This window comes from Pseudorasbora parva, chromosome 4 (genome assembly GCF_024679245.1).
Source record: "Pseudorasbora parva isolate DD20220531a chromosome 4, ASM2467924v1, whole genome shotgun sequence".
NCBI classification, from domain to species: domain Eukaryota; kingdom Metazoa; phylum Chordata; class Actinopteri; order Cypriniformes; family Gobionidae; genus Pseudorasbora; species Pseudorasbora parva.
The window spans coordinates 37,423,216-37,443,727 of record NC_090175.1 but is presented as its reverse complement, the minus strand read 5'-3'; the positions used below and the strand labels follow the sequence as shown (position 1 = coordinate 37,443,727).

Sequence of the window (20,512 nt, the reverse complement as noted above, 5' to 3'; positions counted from 1 at the left end):
ACCATAAAAAATTATTATGCTGATAACAATTTGTAACAAAAATAAATTGTATTAAATGTGCAAAAAAAACTTTGGACACTGTTGTAGCTACACATGGACCTTTTCTGACCCTTATTAACTAGTCTCAGCACGTGTTGAGAAGTTGGTTTAGTTCTACTCTCTTACCGAGGCCCTTGGGCGTGATTCCACTGCGGTCCAGTGGGTTTACAACCCAGTAGAAATACTTGAGTGTGTGCATGACCTGGAGTACAGTTCCAACTCTGCGGATGGCGTTGTAGATATTGACGGTGCTAATGAATTCTGTGGCCAGGTAGGTGTAGAGAATCAGCTGTACCTGTTGGGGGCAGCAAATCAATTTCAAGCAACAATGAAAAGTCACATTTGAGTAAACATAGAATTGGTCAACTATTAAGCTAGCATGATGCAACAGCATCAGTTTATGTAAATGTCTGTATAAGACACCTTAGCTGGGGCATGAATCCAGATGGCAGGGTTGAAGAGGATGTGGTCACACAGCTGTTTCAAGAGCAAAACACCAGTAGGAAGGTTGCTAAGGTAACGGGCGAAGGCAAGGACGATGTCCAGCACAGATCGTGTCACATGTACTTTGGAAGACTGAGAAGAAAATACAAACATCAAATCAAATGTCAATAAAACTAAGTTAATAAAATTAATTGTCAGCTGTGCATTAGGGATGTGCTGGTCATTTTAGACTTTCACTGGATTTAGAACTTATTTTAGGTTTGTATATTTGGTTTCTTATATTCCAAAAGCAACTTGAACATTCCAAATCTTTAAACATTTGCATATTTTAAGGCCTTCAGATACAGATTTTAGTCTTGCATGTATTCTTTTTTTATTGTTTTAAAGGGGTCATATAATGTTGATACAATCAATGTTGAAGTTGATTGTATAGAAATGTGTGTTGGCAGTGCCTATACACAACCATCCTATAATAATAAACATCTGTATCATCAGTTTTATTTTTGGAATATTGACCCCGATCAACGTAAATGCTTTTATGTTTACACGAAGCATTTCTCACCAGACTGCTTTATAAACGAGTGTCAGTATAAAGCAGGTTTGGCTAAGAAGCTGCTCCTGAAAAAAGGATCGGTTCCAATTATTTGTGTTCCTGCTGCACCTCAAGAAAAAGTGAGTGTAGTTTGAAATGCTTGCACACTTCACAATGAATGCAGCTAAAGTTTACAGGGTAAGTTACATTACGGTAGCCTGGATGCCAATAAAAACTCAGCCCCACCCAAAACATTTGAGCTCAGGCAGTTCGGTCTGGACTTGATCCATAGAGGAGTAATAATGCCCGAACAGAAACTGTTCAGACCAATGAAATCATCAGGCCGGGCTTTAGACGATGATGGACAGATGAACAACAGTAACGTAATCATCCACGTCATCATAGACACTTGGGTTGAATTCAAATCCTAAACGGAGAGCTTGTTTTTATATGGATTCACCTTCACTATTTCTCTCTGAAATGATGATTATGTTGGTAAGTAACTGTTAACAACACCGGCAAAGATCGCTTATTCCAGCATGCATGCTATGTTATTGTATTATTACAAACTGTGTACACTGGTGATAAAGTGGTAACACTACACTAAGCTAACTTTTGTAGATAGTTTATAAAGGTGTCTGTTACTGTTACTGTTTTTTTTTTTTTGATCGTGTTGTAACTGTTATTACACTGCATAGATAACTTTACACATCACTGAGAAGCCTATTTACTGAAAAAAAAAGTTTTTATTGTCAATGAACTAACATATACATCAGTAAACATAAGTAGTAAGCGTATCATTCGCATCTCACTACGCTAACGTTACCCTGCCAGTCCATACAAAGATAGATCAAAATGACATTACGTTAACCAACCATTCAGAAACATCCTGTTCGAGCCTTAATTGTCAAATTCCGAATTTGGTTCAAATTGATACAGTTGCACAGATGTGTCCTTAGACACTCCGGTTGCCATTTTTTCTCCAAAATATACCCTCAACTGTTGTCAAGGCAACACTCCACGTGTTGTGTCAAACCGCCCCCCAGAACAGAGGGGCGGGGTGAGCAACGCTCGCTGATATGGCTTGCTGAAAACAGAGCTGGTTTTGACCAAGTAAAATTAGTGTTTTCTAACAATACTAAATAGAATTTTTAATTAAAGTATATTACAAAGTTTTCATTTAGACACTAAATATTCATATTAACTTGTACAAAAATGGCATTATATGACCCCTTTAAGACTACTGTGGTTACGAATGCATTTACATTCTGTGAGTGAGATCCCACCCCTATGGACGGGATGAAAACATGCAGAACTAGCTCCTACTACTGGCTGCAGTCTTTAGCCTCTCGGCAAAAAAGCCTCAGATGAGACAAAATGTATATTCAGCCTCATCTGAGGTTTTTTTCCAGACATAAAATGCATCGTCTCAGGGGGGATATGAGGGATGGGAGCACGATCATTCGAATATACCACTGGGTTTCTACTGATACAAAGCTTAATGCTAAATCGCTGAAGCACTTTTTTCCACCCATCACCTTCTGCAGGCATATGCTAGTATGTTTTAATAAGGACTGCCTTATATTAGTGTTGTCAAAAATATCGATATTTCGATATGTATCGAGACTGGAATATCTAAAACGATACGATTCTCAGTTTTTACAGTATCGATACCAGCTGCGCTCTCCTCTCCGACCGAAAGCGAGTTGACACACACCGGCATATTCTTTTTCAGCCCGGTTAACCTCTGAGCACGGCGAACGCGCGTTCTGCTGGACTTTTTCCTCATGACAGTGTGTTAGTGTTAGTGAGTGATCGGTCTGAATTTCGTGTGGGATTGCACATAAATTAATTCTACTAATCCCCGCAGATTTCGTGCTCACATCTGAAGCACACACATATAGCCTACCGTAATAAAGCCGCCTCTGACATGATACAAGTGCAAACATTTGCTTCTTTTTCCAGCTTATTATTGGTCAAATACACTCAAAGAATTATCAGTGCACATCTGGAAGAGTATTAACGTAAACACAGTCGCAAACAGTTCAGGAAGAACGAGTAACAGGAACAGTGTTCAGGATCCATGCATCCGTTAGTCTTAAAGGGACCGCAGTCATTTGTTATTCAAACTACAAAAAGACAAACGATCACACTGCTCTTGACTGATCAACTTGTGTAACTTTAATAGTTTCATCTGTAGGCTATTGAATTTTTTACAAAGAACATTATCCGATGTTGTTTTTAATGTAATTACTATGCATTTTTTTATTCAGTTTCTTATCTGAATGTTAGAACTACCTGAAAAAATAAAGCAGTCTATTTAATTTGTATCTTCTTTTCTATTGCATTTATTTGTGCTATTGTTTGTAATCTGTTTATTTGTTCTTATTTTATTACTGTTTACTCGTCTTTTTAAATTCAATTTACCATTTGAAATCAAGCTTTCTTGTGCTGTGTGTAAGCTATTGCAACACAATTACCCCATTGTAAAAAATACATTGAGATAGCAAAAATTTGTGAGATAATTTTAATAGTAATTGATCAATTGATCAATAATTGTTCAAATCAAAGCGATGCCCAACCCTAAGGAACATGCTGGCCACATGAATTTTTTGTAAAAAATAACAATGAATAATAACAAGTTCTGTTGTCATGATAAGCATCTTATCTTTTTTTTCTTCTTCTTTTTTTTTACTGTGGTATCGATTTAGTATCGATATATCGATATTTTAGTCTGGTATCGTATCGAAGTCATAATTTTGGTATCGTGACAACACTACCTTATATCCATTTTAAGATTATAAGAGTTAATCAAACTTTAAAGAAGACCTTTTCTTCTCTTTTCTTATTTCAATATAAGTAAGATTTAATCTTTTGAATTAATAAAAGGCCATTGATCACAGTTCACAGTTGGATGCACGTTCACATATTCAATGCACAATGTGTTGTTTATGTTCATGTTCAGCACTCACCTTCTCCAGTGAGTAACCAATGACGAGAAAGCCCTTGCAGGCCAGCACCTGCTCTTGCATAGCTACAGAGCCCTTCAACAGCTCCATCACAAACGACAGTAGTGTGCAACTGACAAAAATAAAATTGAAGGGTGAGATTCAGTAAAGACAACAAAACTAACAACATAAAGTCAGATAACATATAGTCCTGATCTAGTACCAAGAATTAAAGAATACTGAAATTCTGTTACCATTTACTCACTTTCAAAACCCTTATGACAAAACAGATAATTTGAAGAATGTTCAAGTTGATCTTTTCCATACAATTAAGGAAAGACTGGGGGCTGTCCAGATGCAAAAAAGCACCATAAATGTCCAACAAGACTTCTGCCACATGACAGCTTTTTGTGATGAAAAGACTGAAATCTTAAGTTTGAATGCATTCAAACCTGGCATTTCATCCTGCAACTTGATGCATCAAGTTAGAATAAATGTAAGAGAAGAGAAGATTTCCAGCTAATTGTCTTGGGCATTTTACAAAATTGTAGGGTTCGGTCACACAGACTTTGAAAGACATAATGGTGAGTAAATGATAAACAGATTTTCACAATCTATTTGAATGAGATGTACAACATTGATTTTCATTAAAAAGATGTTTAAAAGTGCTAATGCAAAAATATATTGCTATTTTCATCACTACAATCAAACAAGTCATTTTGATAACGTGAAGCAAAAACACTATTCAATAATGTTAGTACTACAGCTAATCATGGTTTAACTTTGTATTGGCTGCTATATGGTATGTCCAAAAAATAACATTAAATAACACTGAGCACTGGCCCCTTGAGCACTAAACCCTATAGCCTAAAACTCTAAGACTAATGATTTGTGTACCCTGAGAAAACAAAAAAGTGCTATTGCGTGTCTATTGGATTTAACAACTCTAGGAGGGAAAACATTAACTTCATTTTCAGTTTTTTTCCTTGCCAGGCTAAAACTGAGAAGAGCTCAATCTTTTTCCCCCACTGAGAATCCCTGTACTAATTTTCATCCTGCCCCCAGGCAGACTTGATGTGTTCTCACCAGATAGAGGTGTCCAGCTCGTCACCGCTGTGCTGGAGGAAATCCAGCTGTGCAAACAGGGGGAAAAGGACCTGAACTCCTCCTATAGAATGGATGGCGCTCTGGACCGAGTGTGTCACCACAGCTTTAACATCCTGAAACACAGAAAGGCTTGATGTTAGATATGTTTTGTAATTTTAAGTTGATTTATGTCATTATGTTGTGTAACACAGAGACTCTCAAATTAACACAATTCATATAAATGTAATCTCCCTATTTTTCAGCAACAACTATTCCTGAATGTGAAGGTAATTTCCTAAATCTGTGCTCTGTATGCATGATGGGGGGGGGGGGTCATGCTAAATTATTGTCCCATTGTTCATTTTAAAGAATTGATCCTATTATTTGATTATCAAGTCCAAGGATTTTGTTTTTGTTTAGATTTGTCCAGCAAATGTTTTCTCCAACCAGAGGCATAGGAAGTAGGGTATGCAACACATATTTTTGTTCATTTACATGTTAATTTATTTATTTTTGTATTTATTTTTTGATTATATTGATTTTTTTTAATAAACACTTTAAGTGTGCTATTATAAAAGTTGTTATTTATATGTTGATTTATGTTTTTTTAAAATATACGTGTGACATATCATACTGTGACTGTTGCAGTGTACATAGAAAGAATTTGTCCACTACTCCTAAATGCAAGTCCACCTTAAAGCTACTTACCACCTTAAACTGTGTAACTTTTTTAATTTATTCTTAGCTAAAAACACTTAGTTCTTTCAAAAATATATGTGCTCATTAATGTATATTCAGTGTTGGGAAAGTTCACGTTCTACATGAACTAGTTCAAAGTTCAATTCACAAATTTTAAAATGAACTAGTTCAGTTCATAGTTCAAACTACAAAATTTTGAACTAAGTTCACTAAGTTACAAAAATGAACTAGTTCATAGTTCTTTTTTTCCATATGTTGCTGCGAGCTTTTATTTTTCACAATTATTGCCACAGCTCATATAGAATCACAGACAGCAATTATTTTATCAGTTTTAACAATGAAGCTATGCGTCAGATTTTATCTTCATATCTAATTTTGAATCCTTTAATAGCATGAGGACAATTTTCCATTGTCCTAATGCTAAAACAGAATATTGGAATCCTGGAAAAATATACATATATAATATGCACAGATAAGTGAGATTTCTCCCATTCTCACCGACCTTGTCATAAAATTCTTTTAAATGATCATACTCCTTGCAACATGCTGCTGTCGCCTCCATGCCTTTTTGTTTTTGTTTTGATGACGTGTCACGCATGCGGTGGATGGCGGTGCGACACTGGTGGCTGGTGTTGCCAGATTGGTTGTTTTTCCGCTACATATTAAGACCCGTTTAGTTTACGGTGTGTTTTAGCCGGGATTTCGCCTGGAAAGCTCTATAGAAATCTGGCACCCTATTGAACGAAGTTAACCTGAGAGAGCATGCCGTTCACAGACATCAGAATGAACGAGTTCACAGTAACGTTCATCAGGCAGTCATACTGTTCTGTGAACGTTCAGTTCACGTTCGCCCAAAATATGAACGAGTTCATGAACTATCGTTCAATGAACTCGTTCAGGTACAACACTGTGTATATTTACTTCTTTCAAGTAATAAATTATTCTCGTAAGTTTATAATATGCCATTGAAAAAACATACTGGTGAGGGGTTTGAATGCTGGTCGCCATGTTGCCCCTCCATCTTGAAAGTACATTAGCCAAAGAGGGACATACCCATAAATTTAAGCTTCGCCTTTCGCGTTTTAACACCGATGACACCGTGTCGAATGTGAAGAGAGGGATTGCCATGTTAATCTTGGACTAAATCGGCCACCATAGTTGTTGAAACGAAATCAGAATTGAGAGGAACAGAAACTATTATTCACTGGATGGTCATATACCTTTTTCACCATTAGATGGGGGAAAATATCACACAGTGTAGCTTTATGTATTGTGTAAGGTAGGCAGGATTTTCTGTGCTAATTTTTATTTATTTTATTCTATTTTTGATCAATCAATCAATCAACCATTCAACTTTATTTATATATAGCTTTTACAATGACGATTGTTTCAAAGCAGCTTCACAGTGTTAAACAGGACAATATTGCAACAAAATTTGATTTGGCTGTACAGTCGTTCTGGAGAAAACAGTGATGTTATATCAGCTTATTTTAATGTATCATATAGAGACAATGTTGGCAGATCAGTAGGGGTGACCCTGAAAAGTCGAAGATTCGATGCATCGATATGCGGAGCCTGATTCGACCACCGATCTCACGGTCGAATCTTCGCAGGTGTTATGAAACGAGGATCATACTATTTTGGCAATATGGGGGTGCTCAATATTTTAAAGACGTGTCGCAGCGCTGAGCATCGGTGTGCGACCCCTTTAAGGGTGCTGAGCTTCACACCGCGCCTTTAAAATTAGAACACGTTCAATGAGTGTACACACACACACACACCGGCGGCAGCATTCAGCGCCTGTTCGCAGCCACTCAGGAAGTTGTTTAAAATCCTGCCAAACCACAGAGCGGTTTCGTGCAGCTCATCTGTCAGTCAATTCAAAATTGAGCACGCATGTATATAATGTTCACATCAGGTGGCGGTGTGAGATCCTGAGGCGCGGGGCTGAGCTTCACGTCCTTCACCCCCTTCAGGCACAATCGGCTTAAGAACGTGCATGTAAACGCACTCAAAGTGTTCTTTTCCTCTCTATACAGGTTTTTTTTTTAGGTTTATTTATCAAAATGTTCTTTTATATATTTGTGTGATGTTCTGTATTTCGATCGCGGCTAACATGTTATGAGAAAACGGTTTATTAATGTTTATCCACTACGTTACCTTTTAGGCTATTTAAACCTAAATAAGAAAGCCATTGTCAGTTCGTCTATCAGTTGGCAGGCAGTTTTGGTCGCTTTATTAAAAGTGTTTGCTGTGTGCAGTGTGTAAAGGAAAATAAAAATAGTTTTAACCTTCTGCTGACAAGTGTCGTGCCCCTCCCAACCCATTCACACACACATAGATGATTCGACTATCAGTCGACCATAGAGAGATTCGACAATTCTGATTCGAATGTCTAAATCCTTAGTCGAGGACAGCCCTACAGATCAGTATTATAGTTTATAGAATTAAATAAGACCTAATTAATTAATTTTATTTGTATATTTAGTTGAATAACTTGGATCATAATTTTAGCGTCCCCAACTGAGCAACGGTAATAACGGTAAACAGCTCAAAAACCCTTGAAAAAGTGTTATCACCAAAATGCTTGTTGAGATTTGACGAGTTTAATAGACATGATATTGTTTATTATTCAAATGTTGTGACAAACAAAAACAAAGTTCAAAAACAAACATTTGCTTTCAAACAACTGCACTGTGAATTGTTTATAATTTTTTACCCATCGTGCTACTTCCCAGTCTATGATGAGTCATTTTTGCAATTTAAACAAATGTTATAACTGTTATAACAAAAAAATATATTTTTAGATAACTACATTAGGAGAGTTTGCATCAAATGTTGAATACATCACACAAAGCCAAATGTTTTGATTTTAGGGAATAAAAGCACAAGACTAACAAAGCCATACAAACACTTCTATAAACTGGCCCAAAACTCTTGCTGTGTTCGAAATTGCCCCCCATACCCTCATTCTCTATTCCCTATATTACTCTACAAATATACAAATATAGTTTACTGGAAGGAGTGAATGAAAACCAGTGAGTGAATTCGGACACTGAGTGCGCCGCAGGGCTGCTGCTGAGGTTCAATAATTATTTGAAACATAGAATACTGGCAGCTCCAGTAGTAATAAAAAGATTTATCTTGAACTTGAAACTAGCATGTATAAACTGTAATTAAACAATTTAATAATCAGTTTAAAACAGAACTAATACCTGTATGATATTAGGCTGGACAAGCGCATTTTGGAAAATAGATGGATGATTGATTCAGCTGCGAGCGCCGTCCCCTGGCGAGATGCAGGAATTTATTCAGCATGCAACTCTCGCAGTGTATTATGGGTATTCCCTAGCCGTTGAGCATACATCAGTTGTACACTCGTTATTGATGTGCATTGTGGGATTAAATGAGTGCACAATATCGTCCACCATAGTTTCAGGGCACTATTTAAGGGGACAGCCATTAGTAGTGATTAATGGCTGTCACCTCAAATAGTACCCTATTTAAGGGCATAGGGGCCGATTTCCAACACAGCCTGTCTCTAATGCTGGCTCGAGCCATCAGGCCACTCTTATTGTTCTGAAGTCTAAAATTTATATTTTATAAATAAATGAACGTTTAAAAGCTGGCAGCCTCTCTTGATAACAATGAAGACCAGATTAGATTAAATCCTTTAGAGCACATGGAGTGCTGGATGCAGCACAGGTGTGGGCTATATTTTGCTGAGCGAGACGATAAAATGCTCATATTGTTAATTATGTTAACGAATGATGATTAGCTAGTTTCATTCGCCCACAGACAGCAGTCCACCTGGCAGGGCAAGTCTCCTCAGGCAGCTGTGCAGGGCTGGTGACCCAAGAGTGATGAAGAGACGAAGAGAAAGAGCATACCTGCAGCATGAGGGCGTGTGGTGAGTGCACGAAGATGGAGGCGTTGTCCTTGGGGGAGGACTCCAGACACAGCTGCGCGTCAGTGGCGCGGGGATTATAGGTGAAGGCGATACTGGCAGACAGCTTTCCATCATACAGCAGCATCTTGTGATGTTCTGCAAACAGCAGGTCACTCTCTGCCTTGTGCTTAAAAGTTCCCTGGATCAATCACAGAGAGAGGGAGAGAGAGATGCTTAAAGCAGAGCTACATATGCTGTACATTCTGTGTGTGCATGTGTATTAAATCTGCTTCATCAGAATATTTGATAAAATCATAAGTGTTTAAGTGCAAAAAACAGACTTTGATAAATAAAGAGATGATGTGTATGATAAAGCTGCCCACAATGTGTTCCAGTCAATTATCATTGAAGGGCAAATTGAAAAATTACATTTAGTATTCAATACCACAACTAGTGAAATATATGACTCGATATCAATTCTAAGACTGGCGCAAAAACGAATATGCTTAGCACACTCCATTTACCTGAATAATTACTTTAAGATATTTCTATTTAATTAAGACACTCTTAAAATATACTAAAAATAAAATGCATATCAATCTTGTGCTGTATATTATGACGTTATATTCTTTCTCAATTATATCTACAAATATAAATATTAACCAATTAAATTAAACCAATGTTATTTAAGTTTTTAATCAAAAAGAAATTAAGATGAGTTAAACAGCAGCAGGTCTATTTGGCTGTATTAAACCTTTAAAACCGATGTACAGATATATTTGTAAATATGATTTGACTACATTATTACATTATTTTGACCAAAAACTTAACTATAAAAAACCACAATAGAGAGCCTTTGGAAGAGAAAAGGATCTACCTTGTATCCAGGCCCCAGCTGATAGATGGCTAATATCTGAGCAGCACTGAGAGCTTCACTGAACAGGTACACTGCCCCCATCTGACCGCAGAACACACGGTTAGCATCTGCTGTCTCTGATGAGCCCAGAAAACACTTGTCGAACGTCTGCGAAGAACAGGAGAAATGAATTTGGTATTATTTCGTCACAATGTTATAAGTGTAGTATAGGTACAGTAGGTACACTACTTTTCAAAAGTTTGTAATGTTTCAAAAAAGAAGAAAAAATTTAGTAACATGCTGACCAAGGCTGCATTTATACAATTTTAAAAAAAAATCAGTAAAACAGTAATAATGTAGAACATTATTAAAATTTAAAATAACTGCCTTCTATTTTAGTATATATATTATATATATATATATATATATATATATATATATATATATATATATATATATATATATATATATATATATATATATATATATATATATATTAGGGCTGGGCAAGTTAACGCGTTATTATCGCATTAACGCATTAATTAATTAACGCCGTTAATTTTGTCTGGGACAAAAAAAATATTAAAATAACAAGAAACGCACGAATGATTCAGATTTTTTGGTTGTTTTTATTATATTCAATATAAACAGCGATTGATGAGTGTATCTCTGCCTCTGGTAAGCTACGTTAACAAGTCGCGTTGAGGCTCGCGCTGCCTGTTTCTTTGTGAGAGAAATTCGTGGAGAAATCAAAAACACTGAGCAGCAATATAAACTCACAAAAGAAACATACTGGGGTAAAACTGAGCTTTTTGCAGTTGTTGATATTTATGATTTATGATATTGTTAATAACACAAGTCGACTTTGCAATTGTGAATGGTGTAGCCTAGTTCAATAAACAGTAGCCTAATTAATATTAAGTTACTTACATTTTAGATCCAAACAACCTTTTTTGTTCCATTTCACCCATGATTTCACCGACGAAAATAGCTCCAGAGGAAAGCAACAGCGCGGTGTTTTGTAACTAAATGATTCAGCGTCTTGAATGAATAATTTGAATAAATGACTCAATGGCTCACTTATGAAGACGATCACTTGCGGCTGTTATGTTTAAAAGTATTATTGCATGTTTTATTTAGAACATCAATCTTATAACATTATTTATTGCAGCTGTATTTTTTGCAGTTTAAATGATTTAATTTGATTGGTAACAGCCTATAGTGTTTTTACTATTATAACATTTAATAAGAATTTTAAAAAATGGCCTTTATAAAATTAAATAACGCCCTGGGGTGAATATCACAAATATGCAGATTTAAGTAGGCCTATGTAAAAGCTGACAGAACACTGATGAGAATATTACTACAGAATCAATATATGCATACCACCAATTTAATTTATTTTGATTAAATTAATGTTTAAGTTGATATTTACAAGAAATATTGTAACTGTTACAAACTTTTAGCTACTGTAAAAAAACACCTTATTTGTTTAAAGTGTTTGCAAATCATATGTTATTGCACTTTTGTTCATTTAGCAGCACTTTTGTATTCATTATTGATTTTTGCGCATACTACGATTAATCACGCAAATCACAAAATCACAAATTAATTCAAAATCATGTGATTAATCGCGATTAAACATTTTAATCGTTGCCCAGCACTAATATATATATATATATATATATATATATATATATATATATATATATAGAGAGAGAGAGAGAGAGAGAGAGAGAGAGAGAGAGAGAGAGAGAAAGAGAGAGAGAGAGAGAGAGAGAGAGAGAGAGAGAGAGAGAGAGAGAGAGAGAGAGAGAGAGAGAGAGAGAGAGAGAGAGATTTTTTTTCATGTCTAATGCACATTTTTTTATGATTCTTTCATGAAAAGAAAGTTTAAAAGAACAGCATTTATTTAAAATAGAAATATTCTCTCACCTTATATCTAATGATTAATTTATATTGAGCCCAACATTTTGAACAGGAATATAAAAACATTTGTCATTAAATTCAGCATAACTATTTTTCGGAGCAAAATTGCTTAAGTATTTATAATTTATACTTGATGTTATGTAGTCACATCATACTTGAGGTAAACAGGCCTTTAATCCGCTATTTTATTTAATGTACTGATTATAATCTATTCCTGTCTTTTTTTCTTTTTTGCAGAAGGGATAATTTTACACAAATGACTATGTCCATGCATGTTAATATGTCCACATGCAAAAGAGAGAAATAAACCATATCAGCATCATTTTACTAGCCCATGTGAATGAACATAACAAGCAACTTGCGGTTACAAAATGCTGCCATTTTAATGTTATAAACAGAAAATGACTATCACTTTGACATCGCCTTTAACAGTGCTGTGTCTATGTGTAATGCAAACTCAATGGGCAAACTTTACAATCAAATTATTATGCTGATCATAGAATGTTGATGAAAAAAAGAAGACTCTGGACCTGAGCCAACAAATGTATTTAAAAATGTTTGCTTTTGCTATTGTTCAGCTGTCAAAGCAGCTTGAATATAAAATGGACTTTTAAGTTTAACAAATGCAGGCCGCTTTGTTGCATCTTTTGAAGTTTGTGGATATTTTAGGGTTTGTAGGTGCCAAAATATTGACAAGCTTTGAACTGAAATACTACTAGAATAAAAAGCAGGGCCTCAAGCTTTATTGCTGTTAAAAACCAGAACAATGAGAAATAACAGAACATTTAAAAAAATACTTACATCGCTTGTGTTGACAAACCAGGTGATCTCGCCATACGATGCCAACTCTCCATTGACATAGCAGCTGATTTCACTGTTCTTCCAGCGATTATAGATGTGCACTATGGTCACCATATACCACTGTAGAATAAACAAACTAAATTAGTCATTTTAAACAGAAAATTCATTTATTATATAAGCATTATTAATTTATTATCAATATCACAATTTGAAAGCATGATTGACCACAAAATATGATTATGAAACCAGAATGAGACCTAAAAATGTTTGTGGTTCCCTAGGAGTCCCTGGAATCTAGTTTGCAAACCCCAGGAAAACCCTCATAGAAATCATTAATTGCGACAGTCATAAGACTGTGGTTCATTTACAATCTAACAATCTCACCTAGATCTTCTTGAATTTCAATGAAAGGGATAGTTCACTTTAAAATTAAAATTCTGTCATCCTTTACTCACCCTCAAGTTGTTTCAAACATGTATCAATTTCTTTCTTCAGTTGAACAAAAGGGAATATTTTTTGAAGAATATCAGTAACTAACCAAACAGTTAACTGGAGCCATTGACTTCCATAGTATTTTTTTCTTCCTACTATGGAAGTCAATGGCTCCAGTTAACTATTTGGTTACTGACATTCTTCAAAAAATCTTCCCTTGTGTTCAGCTGAAGAAAGAAATTCATACAGGTTTGAAACAACTTGAGGGTGAGTAAAGGATGACAGAATTTTCATTTTAAAATTAACTATCCCTTTAAATGGAGGGAAAAGCCAACAAAGGTGCTTATTTCTTAGGTAAGACCTTTCCAGAGGGAATGGACTCTAAATATAGGCCACATACAGCCTACAAACCTTTTTTAGAGCATTTGAGCTTCTTGAGTTTACAAATATGAATTTCAGTCAAATTAGCCCTATAAGTAGCAGACGTTTCTTGCACACACACACACACACACGCACGCGCACACGCGCACACACACACACACACACACACACACACACACACACACACAAACATATACATATATATATGTATATGTATATGGATAATCCTTCGCTGTGGTTGTCCAGCTCTAGTCTAAAGGTGTTAGCTGAAGATGACTGCACATTCCAGGGGACATATGGGATCTGAGCAGGGAAGGGATTTGTTATCTTCTTGCAAATCCTCAGACATGGCCACAGCACAAACTCTTCTTCCTATATGTTAACTTTGCTATCCTTGTACATTGTAGAGGTAAACACAGAAAATGTATATGATACAGTTAAAATAGGTAAGATTAAAAAAAGGCTGTAATTCAAACCTTCTGTGGCTTAAAGTCGTATTTCACACAGTGCTGGAAGCCTTTGGCTTTGGATTTCAGAGAGGTCACAATAAGACATCCGCCCACAAAGTGTGCAGAGTAGCCCAAACTCTTGTTGGTACGGAAACTAGAGATGAGAGAAAACACAGAGCTCATTTAATACAGGTTACATTTCAAATGCTCACAGTTAAACTCCTCTACTCTCAACAGAATAAGTAGCTACAGTTTTAACGCTCTAAAAAAAACATTTATTTTTAATTCAAAATTTAAAAAAAATAATAATCAACCACTCTCTTTTTAGGTGTATATTGATTGTGTGTGTTAAGAAAGGTGAGCATTAGGGGCTGGAGGGGAAAAAATCAATACAGCATAGTATCGCAATATTTTGCACAGGGATATTGTTTCAATACAAGGATGATATTTTTAAAGGCCTGAATATTAGCTAATACTGTGCATAATTTACCTGTAAGCTCTGCTCTTAGACCACAGGAAATAATAATAATAGTTTGAAATATTTTTTTTTAGACTATAATATCACAAAGAGCACATCCTTCTCTCTCACACATTGAGCTGTGTACAGGAAGTGTGTTCTTATATATTTCTGAATGTGGACTGCTCTGTCCATGATTATGTTAGTTAAACTTTTGATTCGACACGCAAGTGCAAAACATCTGAGCAGTGCAATGCAGAAAAACTATTAAATTATGCCATTTCTACAATGTCAGTGCACTCATTCATTTTACAACAATTGGCAAGAAAAACAGCAGCAGCAGTAAAACAAGTATAATGCTATGATATACTGGTTATAATCTTATACTATACTGGGTCGGTGATACTGACTATACTCTTTTTGAAATCAAACGTTTTTGCAATATTGTGCAGACAATTTTCAAAATGATAAAATAGTGGGATCTAGCATCCATTAGATGATGTTAAAGGCAAAATTATATTTCCTATAAATATGTTAGAAATATGATTATATAAGTGTGATTCAGCACATAATTACTTTTTAATAACTGAATAGTATCCACTTTAACTTATTCATTAGGCTGTTAGGGTTGCTCTTGGGACAGGAGATTCATGCATAATGGGAGGGAGCTAAGAGCTGGGCATACAGAAGAGGGATAATCTCAGTCAGCCATGGTGCTTTGAATTACCCTGGCCACAGTCAGCATTATTAAGCAATCATGGAGGAAATGTGGCTACACTTCAGGGAATTCCAGAGCTTCCTCCGTGTGCTTGAGTCCCATGCAAGAAGGGTGTGAGTCCCAAGCGCCGCACACGTTCAGGTAGGTATGCAACAAATTATCGCCAGAGAAAGCCACAGATTTGGAGAGCGCCATTGCGGAATGGACAGTAAAATTCTGATGGCTGGCAGAAACTAAGCAAAAACAAAAGGAGAAAATCCTAATGTTGCAGGATGGCACAGCTGGGATTGTGAGCAAGACAATAGCATCTGGATAGCAACTGGATGCTTCTGCAAAGGTCAGGTACAGATGCCCTTCCCATATGTGGATCTCAACACGAGATGATGAAAGAGAACTGAAGACCAATGCTATATAACAATGCTATATAATGTCTGCCTATATTCCTGTACTTCTATGAAATATAGGCAATGATGTTTACAGTAACTTTATAATAGGGTTGTCAATGTTAATGCTTTAAAGGGTTACTTCACCGCTTTTTCATATTAAACTATGTTATTCCCTTAACTAAAACGAGTTGATACATTCCTCTCTCGTCTGAGTGCGTGCACTTAACAAGCTCTGACGCGCGGTGACATTCTGATAGCATTTAGCTTAGCCCATTAAGCCAAACAGAGATCAAGTTAGAAGTAACCAAACACCTCCACGTTTTCCTATTTAAATACAGTTACACGAATAGTTGAACGATCAAGTATGGTGACAAAATAAAACGTGGCGCTTTTCTAAGCGGATTAAAAAGGAGAACTATAATGTATGGAGGAATAGCACTTCTGACAGTACTTCCGACTCGGAGCAGTAACTATACGCGGCTGAAACATACAGGAACAGAAAAAGGTTAAAACTACATTTAAACTACATTAAATAAAAAAAGGACTCAATAGTGAGTAGCCCCACCGTTCTTGTTGATCACTTCAAAAACTTGTTTTGTCATGCTTGATGCGACTGTTTCCAGGAGGCTGGTGGGAACGTTGCTCCATGCGGTGAAGATGGCTTCAAGAAGGGCATCCATTGTCTGGAACTGACGTCCATTTTTGTAAACTTCCCTTGCCATCCATCCCCAAATGTTCTCAATGGGATTTAGATCAGGGGAACAAGCAGGATGGTCCAAAAGAGCAACGTTATTCTCCAGGAAGAAGTCCTTCGTCAGACGGGCTTTGTGAATTGCAGCGTTGTCCTGTTGAAAGACCCAGTCATTACCGCACAGACGGGGGCCCTCGGTCAAGAGGGATGCCCGCTGCAACAGATCCACATAGCCAGTCGCCGTTTGACACCGCTGCACAACCTGAAGCTCCATTTTCCCATTGAAGGAAAAAGCACCCCAGATCATGATGGAGCCTCCTCCAATGTGCTGCGTAGAAAACATCTCAGGTGGGATCTCCTTGTCATGCCAGTAACGTTGGAAGCCATCAGGAACGTCCAGGTTAAATTTTTTCTTGTCATAGAATAAAACTTTCTTCCACTTTTCAATGTCCCAAGTTTGGTGCTCCCTTGCAAATTCTAAACGGGCACGTTTGTGTCGTGGGAGGAGACGTGGCCTTTGAAGACGTTTTTTGTTCTTGAAGCCCTTCTCTAGCAGATGACGTCTTATGGTTATTGGGCTGCAGTCAGCATCAGTAAGGGCCTTAATTTGGGTTGAGGATCGACCTGTGTCTTCACGGACAACCCGTCGGATCCTGCGGCTCAGTGCAGGTGAAATCTTTTTGGGTCTACCACTTGACTTTTTTGTCCCATAACTCTCAGGATTTTTTAAGAAATGTAAAATGACTGTCTTACTGTGTCCAACCTCAGCAGCGATGGCGTGTTGTGAAAGGCCTTGCTTGTGCAGCTCAACAATCCTGCCACGTTCAAAGAGAGAAAGCCTTTTTGCCTTTGCCATCAGGAGATCTTGACAGTATGAAGCAGCGCTTACAACCTGGTTATGATCCACTAGTGTGAAATGTGTAAAACTTGCAATGCATCCCCTGGTCTTAAGATTTTGATCAGGAGTGTAGCAAAAAAAAAAAAAAAAACGAACCGAAAAACCGTGGTTAAAAACCGAGGTATGTATTGAACCGTGGACTAACTGTATTGTTGCATCCCTAATATATATCTAATTGGGCATTCATTTTAGAATCTCTGAGAGAGAGAGCGAGAGAGCGAGAGAGCGAGAGAGAGAGAGAGAGAGAGAGAGAGAGAGAGAGAGAGAGAGAGAGAGAGAGAGAGAGAGAGAGAGAGAGAGAGAGAGAGCGAGAGCGAGAGCGAGAGCGAGAGATGCATACATACATACATACATACATACATACATACATAAATGATGAAAGAAGGCCTGTTATGTAGAGAACTAATTTCAGCACAGTGAAGAGTGTAAATCCTATAGTTCTTTCTACAGGGTCAATTATCGTTCGGTGAGTCAAAATAGCTCCATTTGCATAAATTTTATTTTTGACAGAAATTAATTATGAGCTGAAAATAGGACAAGAAGGCTGTAAAATGCTGCCCTTGAGAAGTGTAAATGCTAGACAGGGAGAAAGAGGAAAAGACGTCCTTGGCTACAAAAATTGTACTCAGCCATTCTTCCTCTATGGACTGCAGGTGTCTGGTTCTCAGACAGCAGAAAGCATCTTGAGTAAAGGTGTTTTATTTTACATCATAGGTTTGTGTGATCAGTGTTTGTATGAGACCCACCAGTAGAGATAAGGCTTGTCCTTGTCAACGTTTATGTTATTGATGGGATCCAGGCGCAGCCAAGTGTGGAAGGTGAAGCCATTCTGGTATGGCCACTTTGCAATAGGTGGAAGAGCAATAGCCTGATGATACATAAACAAAAATACAGTTTTTCCAGTTAGGTTTCTTTATTTTATGGTTCTAGTTTATATAAAGAGTGTGGAGTATGTAGCATTTGAGTAGAATAGAGAAAACTACACTGAAAGCAGTATCCTTGGAGAGAAGTATACGTTTGAACACTGAAAACTTCCTGTCATATTTGTGGGTTACGGATGAAAAATGAAGGCAAGTGCAATGTTATTTTCTCTTGAAACCAGCATCCTACCGGTGCTGGAATAACATCTAAACACCAAACAACATCCAATCAAAGTATTTCCTGAGAGAACAGCATTCATTTGGCACTGTTTCAAGTGGACACTGACAACACAGGAAGGGTTCCATAAACATGCCCTTCAAAACATCCAACACCCCTAAGCTGACGGTATGATGGTTTGTTTTTTAAATAAAAGCAGGCAAAACACAGACAGAGGCAGTTGGAGCATTACAAATATATCTGCATCATATTCAAAAATAATACATATGGATATTACTGCAATCCTCTTGATACACAGAAAAACATGCAAATATAAGCAGAAAGAAAAAAGAAAAAAACAGCATCTGTAGTTTCTTTCACAACTAGTTTTTTGTTTTTACTCTAAAAACAAGACTATAGATTGTTAAAGTGCCCCAATTATGCTATTTTTTAACATTTACTAATTTAGTTTTAGAGGTCTCCAACAACAGGTTTACATGCATCAAAGGTCAAAAAACAAACAAATTTTCTCATAAAACACATTGCACATCACCACAATGTTCAATGATTCTCAAACGACTCGATGGATGAATCAGTTTCTAAATCCCTCCTTTAAGTGAGCTACTCTGCTCTGACTGGCCAGAAAGCCCAGTCTGTTGTAATTGGTCTACCGCGTACAGCAGGTATTTTGGAAGCTAGATGCCCATTATTAGCATAACTGAACTCCAGCTCCATCCGGAGGCTTTCTATTAGCTCAGCGATTGTACACACTGTTAAGTCAGTAACGATGATAATTAATTTTACATCAGTCCGAGTGCGAGTCCGAATCGATAATAAAACAATGGAAAAACAAATTGTTATTTTTTTTGTAGGCTTGCAATTCATTTAAAAAACGATTAATTTAATTGACTCAGAGTCGACTCCTACTTTTGAAAGACAAACTTTTTATACGGTGCACTTTCAGATTTAAAACTGCAGGATGTTTTTATTAACTTGTAACTTGTAACTTGAACTATGGTTACACACTACATGAAAGGTAATTTTCAAAAATCCTTAATAGGGGCTATTTAAGTAGTGCTTATCTTCTCTAAAGCGTAAAACTACTGAAAGCAGTTAGAATTTCCTGAGGGTGTAAGACATTCCTGTAAACTTCCTTCTGTCACATGACTGAAGAAATGCCTGTGTATCTAAGTGAAAGACTGGATGAAGATACCTCAAGATTTCAATTCAGATTTTTTTTAAAACATCATCAAAGTAGTCCATATGTGACATCAGTTAATTAATTAGCATCGAAAATACATTTCACGTTTCAATGTACATTTCAATAATTCGGATCGCCAAAGTCATGTGAATTCAGCAGTTTGGATCGCGTGTTAAACTGCCGAATTGCTGAAATCACATGACATTGGCGATCCGAATCATTGATCGATTCACTGATTCATAACCGTTTGAATCTTTATTTGAGGAACATGAAAGAGAAGACAATGCTGAATAAAGTCGGAGTTTTTGATATGTTAGAAAATGTATTTCTAATAAAAACATCATACTTTGATGATGTTTTATTAGCTTTCTGGACATGGACAGTAAAGTGTGCATAGACTGCATATGCTTTGGGACTAAAATATAAAATATCTTAAACTGTGTTCCTTACAGATATCTTACAGGTGTGGAACGACATTAGGTTGAATCATTAATTACATAAATTTCATTTATGTACTAACACTCTAACATCTCCGAATCCTGAAAGCAACAAGACAGTGTGTAAATAAGGGGGACCTTTTTTATGCCCTCAATTTCAAT

The 20,512-nt window shown here is 36.6% G+C and overlaps 1 protein-coding gene across 1 annotated transcript in view; it reads right to left on the bottom strand.

Annotated features, from left to right (window-relative positions):
• lrba (LPS-responsive vesicle trafficking, beach and anchor containing) overlaps positions 1-20,512 on the bottom strand; it is a 334,073-nt gene that overhangs the window by 257,164 nt on the left and 56,397 nt on the right. The window contains 9 exon segments of the mRNA XM_067441679.1: positions 166-334; positions 463-615; positions 3,988-4,096; positions 5,050-5,183; positions 9,639-9,836; positions 10,515-10,661; positions 13,224-13,343; positions 14,513-14,639; positions 18,382-18,503. Of these exon segments, the coding sequence (XP_067297780.1) occupies positions 166-334; positions 463-615; positions 3,988-4,096; positions 5,050-5,183; positions 9,639-9,836; positions 10,515-10,661; positions 13,224-13,343; positions 14,513-14,639; positions 18,382-18,503 (1,279 nt within the window).